We start from the raw sequence: 8694 nt of genomic DNA on the forward strand, positions 1-8694 counted from the left end.
GATCTGAATTAGAGACATTTTTTCTACAGTGTTTAAACTTCAACCAACCCAGGTGCCTTAAAATTGTCCTTGGTTGGCTGGGTTACATGGGCTTGGGCTTTTCCCGAGTGATAGCAAGTTAAGATTCCTCATCTTAGAATTGAAAACGTAGCTTTAGCTTTCATTCTTTCCTCTCTGAACTCTTGCTTCAACTATATCCAGTGTTGTTTTTTTTGTTGTGTTGTTTTGTTTTGGCTGTGCCACGTGACTTGCAGGATCCCTGTTCCCCAACCAGGGATTGATCCCGGACCAAGGCATTGAAAGTTCGGAGTCACAATCACTGGACCACCAGAGAATTCCCTCCAGCATCGTTCATACAGTTTTCATTCCTAACTTATAAGTTATATCCTATTTATCTATGTAATTGTGGGGTCAAGTCTACTTTGTCCTTTAACCCATCCAATAGTGAGTTTTCCAAGTAAAGGTCAGAGTTATGTACAGTACTTGAGAGGCTGCACACACATCCTACTTACTAGGTCATCTTTTATTATGTTGGTTCCAAGTCCATTGGAGCCTCTCTTTTGCTGTCTGTACTGTTTTTTGAGCCACTTGTTATATAACACCAGCAGCTAATCTCATTTTTTTGTTAGCTCTTTGCACATAAACCTGGGTACAGATAAGTTAGCTGCAACTTTGACGTGGCAGGGTGGAAGGACTGAGTTAGAAGGCAAGTGTATCTAAGGACTGTTCATATCCTGATCCTTGGTGATGTGATGTTTCAGGGCTAAATTACCTCCTTGAATGGGTCGGAATCAGAATTCTAACAATTGCATACTAGTTGTATGTCTCTTAATCATTAAGTTTTTCCTACTGAGTCTTTCCTCAATTTTCTACTGCTTCTATCTTTAAAGTGAAAAACTTTCTTAAACTGGGATTCTTTAGGGTAGAGCAATGCATTAATGGAATTATTTCTGAATATATTTGTCCTACTTCTTTGAGATTCGGATTATTTAAAGAATCTGTTTAATATTATTTGGTCTGTCCCAGTTTTCCTGTTAATTTTTCTTGTGTTTGGTTAGGAATGGCTTTGTACCTAGTGGGAAATATTAACTACCTGCAGCAGGCTGACATATAATTTTATGAATAACCTCACATACCCTGAAGTTGTAATACACAAGATGTGCATGCGTGCTTGGTCACGTATGACTTTTTGTGGCCCCATGGACTATAGCCTGCCAGGCTCCTCTGTCCATGACATTTTCCAAGCAAGGCTACTGGAGTGGGTTGCCATCTCCTTCTCCAGGGGACCTTCTCGACCCAAGGACTAACCTGAATCTCCTGCATTGGCAGGCAAATTCTTTACCACTGAGCCATAGGAGAAGCCCGATACACACGACTCAGCACCATAATTTTTGCATGACAAAGTTGTAGCCTTTTCTGAATTTTTAAATATTAGAAGATATTTTAACCACAAAAATTATGCACAGAAAGTAGAAATTGTTGAGTATGTTACTGATTGCTCTAGAGGTATGGGTGGCAGGTGGGATGCTAAACGTCAGAAGAAAACTCTCCCAAGGGCCTGGTGTCTCAGCTCAGGAGGCATCGTGCTGGGGCCCGGTGCCACCACTGAATCATTCCTGGTGAATTGTGAGTAGCGATCTGACTTCTTTGGTCTTTTGTATTTTTGTTTACAAAGTGTTAATTCTTAAGGTTTCTTTCAGGCCTGACATTTCTGTGGTTCTGACTGGAGATAAGATACTGACCCTCAGTCTTTGACGTTTCAGGACCCAGATGAAGTGGTTCCAGTTGGCCAAAGAAGAGCTTGGTGTTGGTGCATGTGCTTTGGACTGGCGTTTATGCTCGCAGGTGTCATTCTGGGGGGAGCGTACCTGTACAAATACTTTGCATTTCAAGTAAGTGGGAGAATGCTAAGGACACTTCTGCCTTTCCGTCACCTGTACTAGAAGATTGGCCCAAACTTACTCTAAGCCTGTGCTTTTTGTCCGTGGCCTTTTAGCCAGAGTGGTGGTTCTGTTTTTGGTTATGTTCAAAAATTCCCTGAGCATAAGTTCGCTGAACCTAGTAGACAGTCATTAAAAGCAGAATAACATTGTTTTGAAATGCTGCTGACTGAAAGATATAGATTGCTGGATGATTTTTCAAAACTGACTAACCCTCAGTTTTCCTACCATAATTAATAGCTAAGTTATAGGATTTTTCAGTTGCCAATTGAATAAATATAGCAGCCTCAGATGTCATGTTGATAAACTATAGTTTATTGCATCGACATTTTGGGCTTCCCCACAGTAGCTTTTTGCTTCTGGGCCCAGAGTACACTTGTTGCATTTCTCTCTGCCTCTTTCTTAGCCATTGGGTTATCGTAAGAATTGGGACTTTGGCAATAATGCTGATGTAATTTAGGATGAAAGTTGTTTGTAATTTATTATAGAATAGGAATCCCAGTGGATTGAGACATAGTTTTTTTTCTTCTGATTACAATTATTAAGATTTATGATTTCTCTTTTGTGATTTATTTCTCTGGATTTAATCCAGTAGGTTTATTTCATTTAATATACCAGAATTTGGAGAAACTGTTGACAAATAGATTTTATTAAAATAATGAAACATTCTATAGTGCATGTATAAGTTTTGTGCTCATTTTCTGTATGTTTGAGATAATAGCATGGTGATAGACATTAGTGAAATACAAGTCATCTTTCTTAATGTAGTTTTTTATAAGAAATGTATTTTCGACATAAAAAGTCATTGCACTTCCACTGTCAAGAGATATTTGTTGATCTATCTTTTTGTTATATACTCATAATCTTTATTATATATGCCTAATTAAAAAAAATCTTTATAATGATTTGCTGTAATCTGATATTTTCCATTTAATTGTGGTATATTTTAAGGAAAAATGAGAGCTACCTGTATGCCTGTAGAAGTGACAGAAAAACCATCCCTTTTTTGGCTAATAAGAGAAAAATCATGTAATCAGTGAATCACAGCAAAATTAAAAGTATATTCTTTAAGAAAAATATTCCTGGTTTCTGAATATATTCCTTTTATAAAATTAAGGTCTGCAGGTGGAAAGAGGTGTGTGTTTCTTCAAATTTACTTGTCACCAGATGGATAATTGCTTTTATAGTCTATTTTTAATCAAATACAAAAAGTAAAGGAGAAATCAACTGCTTTTTTCCTTCTGAAACTGGTTTTTTTTTACAATACTTCAACACCTGATCTTAAAGAATGTGTTCACTTTGTAATTAAACTGTCTGACTTGTCATCTAAAAGTAGGAGTTTGCAAGCAAAATGCTATTTAGATAAAGGTGGCAGCTTAAGTAATACTTAACATTTAAAAACCTGTCTCCCACTGCATTGCTGAAATAGTGTTTAAACTCTCTATAGCCAGATGACGTCTACTACTGTGGAATAAAGTACATCAAAGATGATGTTGTCTTAAATGAGCCTTCTGCAGACGCCCCAGCCTCTCGCTACCAGACCATTGAGGAAAATATCAAGATCTTTGAGGAAGACGAGGTTGAATTCATCAGTGTGCCTGTCCCAGAGTTTGCAGATAGTGACCCTGCCAATATCGTTCATGACTTCAACAAGGTGAGCCAGGTGCCCTGAACTGTAAAAAGAATGCAGGTCCCTTGATGGATGCTTTTGTAGTTTTAATTTTAATATTGGCTAATGTATTCTATTTACGGTTTACTGTTTGAAAAGAAAGTTTTTAAAAAGGCCTTGGGTTTTTTCTGCCCTACAAGAAAAACTCCAACATTTGATGGGCTCTTTGTCTGAGGCCAACCCTCAGGGAACCTACTTTTTCTTCCCCTTTCCTTGTCTGTCTTAATGCACACCAGATGCTGTTCCTTCTCTGCTGTTAAATTGCTTTTAGAAATCTAAATATTTACATGTTTTGGTTGAACTCATTTTAATCCTTAGAACCATCCTGTTGAGTTAGTCTTTCTCAATCATGGTTTCTCATTTGAACCACAAGAACAGAGTTATTTAATTGACTTATTTCAGTCAGTTTCATCCAGTTCTCTGGTGGATGGTAGTAACTAGCCAATAGTTTCTAGATGCATCAGAGAGAAGTTAATTTTTATATATAATAGATGGATGCCTTGGAGGGCATGATGGTTTATAAGTGCAGGGACTAAGTCTCTTAATCAGATGATAGGGTATTGGAGTTAGTTTTAATAGTTTGTTATTACCTGATCAGTATGTAAATACTGACTAGTAGCAGAATTTCCTCTCCCCTTACTACTTCCATTCCTATCCTACCAAATTCTTGATTTGTTGACATGCAAGTGATTGACACATTGTAAAGCCAACCCATTTTAATGGTACAAATTGTTCTTAAAAATCCAGTTGCTGCCTGTTTGTATATTTGTAATATTTATACATCAATCTAACAAAAATATCATCTTTTTCTTCCCAGAAACTTACCGCCTATTTGGATCTTAACCTGGATAAGTGCTATGTGATTCCTCTGAACACCTCCATTGTCATGCCACCCAAGAACCTATTGGAGCTACTTATTAACATAAAGGTATAAAACTTTCAGATACTTCTTCTTATTGATGCTGTTATAGGATCTTGGAATTCCTTATTGAGAAATTAGCCCTATAGGAGCCTATCTTAATGACAGTATAGCTAATAACCATCTTATGACAAGTAACTGAGACTGGTGGTTTGGGGTTTTTTCCCTTGTCTCTTTTAATATTTTATTTATTGAAATTAAAATGTGATTTCTTAAATTACATCATAGGGCCAGAGAATAAATAGTAGGCTTTAAAGAAATAAGGTCAGTGTTGCAGCTATCCAATTTTGATACCATAGACAATATGTAAACAGATGGGCACAACTATACGCCAATAAAACTTTTAAAAATTATTGATTTATGTATTTTTGGCTGCACTTGGGTCTTTGTTGCAGTGTGCAGGCTCTCTCTTGTTGCAGAGCATGGGCTCTAGGGTGCATGGGCTTCAGTAGTTATGGCTCTTGGGCCTCGTTTTCCTATGGCATATGGAATCTTCCCAGAGCAGGGATCGAACTGTGTCCCCTGCATTGGCAGGCAGATTCTTAACCACTGGCTCATTGGAGAAGTCCCCAGTTAAACTGTATAGAAACAGATGGTGGATAATAGTTTGCCAATCTCTGTTTTGTATTACAATCTCTAAAAATTTTGTTTGTTTTCCTTGTCTGTTCAATGTATATTTTGAGATATCCATGTAATGTAATTCTTTTCCAAATGTAGGCTGGGACCTACTTGCCTCAGTCATATCTGATTCATGAACACATGGTCATCACTGATCGCATTGAAAACATTGATCACCTGGGTTTCTATATTTATCGACTGTGCCATGATAAGGAAACTTATAAACTGCAACGCAGAGAAACCATTAAAGGTAATACTTTTGAATGTTAGAGTGTTGGCAGAAAAGTTTGTTTCACTTCATTGTGTTAAGTTAGATTTAGTTGTAAGCTTGTCATTGTTACCAATACATTGGCCATGAGTAAGAAATAAAACTATATTGTACACTGTATATTTCTAGATTGCTGAAGAAGCATCTTAATTCTAAATCTCGTCTTTTCAGATGTAGAGCATAGGTGAATGTGAAATTCATTTCCTAGATGTGCTATTAGTTCACTTTCCATATGGTCCCCCTGTCTGCCTTTCCACCCTCCCACTTTGGTTCAGCCACACTACGCAAGCTCTGCTTACCCAAAGAGTCTCTAAAGTAGCTCTCAGGTGTGCACTCAGGTTCTAAGCAGAGTGTGCCTTTTGGATCACATTGAAGATAATCAGTCAGGTGGTTTAGAAAGGAACTGGACTGAAGAATTAAAAGCATTGACACAACTACGGTAGCTTTGCCAAATCGCTTAACCTTTGTTTTCTCATGTGATGATGTTATCTCCTCATTTCTTTTCAAGATCATTCAAAAAATACAATGAAAGTACAGGTGACGGAGCTTTAGAAAGTAAGACATGCCACGCAGATACACTATGATGTGATTTCTTTGAAATTGTGGCACCTGGTTAAATGCATTCCTGGCTTTTTGTTGGCACTTTTGATGATTCTGATCTGCTGTTTGATGATACTTTGATGATGAGTTACCTGAAACCTGAGGCTTGACGTCTTACATTGTGAAATGAACTTCATGGTTCATAATTTTTTTAAAGCCATAATTTTACGTATAATAAAATTCACCCTTTTTTAGTGTGTAGTTCTGAATTTCAACAGGTCACCACCATATCAAGATATAGAATGTTTCTGTTACCTTCAAGGTCACAAATTTGTATGTATGGCATTGTTACTGTTATCAACCTCTGTAAAGATACTTAGTTTAGAAAAGAGCAGAAATTATTTTCTGCCATATTAAATCAAACTACAGAAGTTAATGGACTACAGATAGAGTAAAATATTTGTATATGTCTGAATAATAGTTGTGAAGATTAATACGAATATTTATTACCAAAGAACCAGAAATTTTAAAAACTTTTCTTTTCAAACAGGTATTCAGAAACGTTCAGCTGATGTCTGTGTTACGATTCGGCATTTTGAGAACAGATTTGCCGTGGAAACTTTAATTTGCCCTTGAACAGTCAAGAAAAACATAATGGAGAGAAATTTAATACCACAGCATAACCCCACCCTTTGTATTTTGTGCAGTGATTATTTTTTAAAAAATCTTCTTTCATGTAAGTAGCACATAGGGCTTCACGATTTTTTCATCTCATTAACTCAATTAAAACCATTATCTTTAAAAATCTTTTTTTCTTTCCAAGTGTGGTGTCTTTTCTCTTGAATTAGTTATATGAAGTCATAGGTAATAGTACACTTCATCATAGAGCTTAGGTATTAGGAAATGTTTAAATTTCATTAATCCATGTATCCAGATTTTTTTGTTTTAATTATGCATTTTCAAGAAGAGAGGTTCTCTAATAATCACATATATGCATACGTAAAAATGGACCACGGGGACTTACTTGTAGCTGTTGCCCTGCTACTTAGTTTGTTAGAGCATTTTAGCACACATTTTAATTTTCTCCTCTAATTAAAATGTGTAATATTTTCAGTGTCATATTTAACTACTTAGAATATGATTTCCACCTCGATGTTTTAATATTCTAGGCATCTGGTGTAATGATATTTTAGAAACTGTTTGGAATTTAAGGAAATAACTTGTATTACTAATTTGTATAATCTCTACCTGTGCAATGGAATATAAATATCACAAAGTTGTTTGACTAAAGGACTGTGTGTTGTTTTTCCCATGTAATAAAACCAAAGAGTAATTTGGTTCTTCATATCTTGAGGTAATCCATATTAAAGAAGAAACTATTTCTTAAAAATCCAGTTCTCTATATACAGTGGGTAAAGTCATAGGTTTTATAACTATATTCTTCATGGATACTGTTCAAGTAACGTCTAAGACTCAAGATGTTGTTTAAACATTTTGAAGGAATGTTTTTGTATTTAATGAAAGGGCTGTCATTAAACCTCAACTTTCCAAGGAGCATAAACTAAAGTGCTTTCCTGGGAATATCTCCTCACAGACGGAGCATTTTGAGTTACAGTGGTGACTCTTACATTTCTAAGTTTGTTTCCTATCTGAAATAATTTAGAATCCACCTCTATTTAAAATACCTAAGAGTAATTTCACTGTAAATTCTTCAGACAAATTCCAATTCTGAATTTAAGAAGTCAGACTTTTTAAAGCTTTACAAACCCATAAAGGATTTAGTCTAGGAACCAGTACTAGGCCAACAAGGATATTATTTTGAGTCCTGGCTCTTGGTTTCCTTTCAGTAATACTGTAAAAGCTTTAGGCTGGTAGACAGATACTTGGGGATTGAAATTTGTTTTAGAAGAGAATATATTCTGATGAAATGAGAATTGCTTTTCCCTGCCTCCAAGACACTAAAATTTCATGGTTTTTAGGGGCTATGAACACTTAGGAACACATTATTAATCCATTGAGCAGATACGTCGCATCCTTTATATGCCTAGCACATGGCATTAAGTGTTAAAGTTATACCTGTGAAAAACAAAGACAACTGCGCCTTAGTAGAGACTGTCAGTCTCATGAAAGGAACTAGTTGATTAATAACCAACTAATTGTAACACAGTTGTGATTGGTGCTGGAATAGGGGAAGATTGGGTCCAGACGTTTTAGAAGCCTTGGCACCCCACTCCAGTACTTTTGCCTGGAAAATCCCATGGATGGAGGAGCCTGGTGGGCTGCAGTCCATGGGGTCGCTAAGAGTCGGACATGACTGAGCGACTTCACTTTCACTTCTCACTTTCATGCATTGGAGAAGGAAATGGCAACCCACTCCAGTGTTCTTGCTTGGAGAATCCCATGGACTGGAGAATCCCAGGGACAGGGGAGCCTGGTGGGCTGCCGTCTGTGGGGTCAACACAGAGTAGGACACGACTGAAGTGACTTAGCATAGAAGGGTCAGTGAGATTTTTGGGATGTGAAGTGCATGAGACCAGGTTATGGTGGCCGTTTCTGCCATCCTGAGGACTTCTTTCTAACAGATCATGGACTGATAGTGAAGGTTTGTGTTCTGGATGGAGCATCTTAGTTTTTAGGATAATAGGATAGATGAACTGCTGTAACAATTCCAGCATCTCAGTGGTTTCGGACAGCAGGACTTTGGTCTGTTTTCATCATTACTTGAATGTGGCAAAAAGGT

At 36.8% G+C, this 8694-nt stretch overlaps 1 protein-coding gene across 1 annotated transcript in view; it reads left to right on the forward strand.

Moving 5' to 3' along the window:
• ITM2B (integral membrane protein 2B) overlaps positions 1 to 7244 on the forward strand; it is a gene marked incomplete at its 5' end in the record, with an annotated part of 25391 nt that extends 18147 nt beyond the window's left edge. Inside the window, 5 exons of the mRNA XM_010834064.1 lie at positions 1764 to 1892; positions 3388 to 3594; positions 4427 to 4537; positions 5246 to 5396; positions 6505 to 7244. Coding sequence (XP_010832366.1) covers positions 1764 to 1892; positions 3388 to 3594; positions 4427 to 4537; positions 5246 to 5396; positions 6505 to 6590 — 684 coding nt within the window. The remainder of the gene's footprint in view (positions 1 to 1763; positions 1893 to 3387; positions 3595 to 4426; positions 4538 to 5245; positions 5397 to 6504) is intronic.
• Positions 7245 to 8694: the final 1450 nt, after the last annotated feature.

This window comes from Bison bison, unplaced genomic scaffold, assembly GCF_000754665.1.
Source record: "Bison bison bison isolate TAMUID 2011002044 unplaced genomic scaffold, Bison_UMD1.0 scf7180017863994, whole genome shotgun sequence".
Lineage (NCBI taxonomy): Eukaryota > Metazoa > Chordata > Mammalia > Artiodactyla > Bovidae > Bison > Bison bison.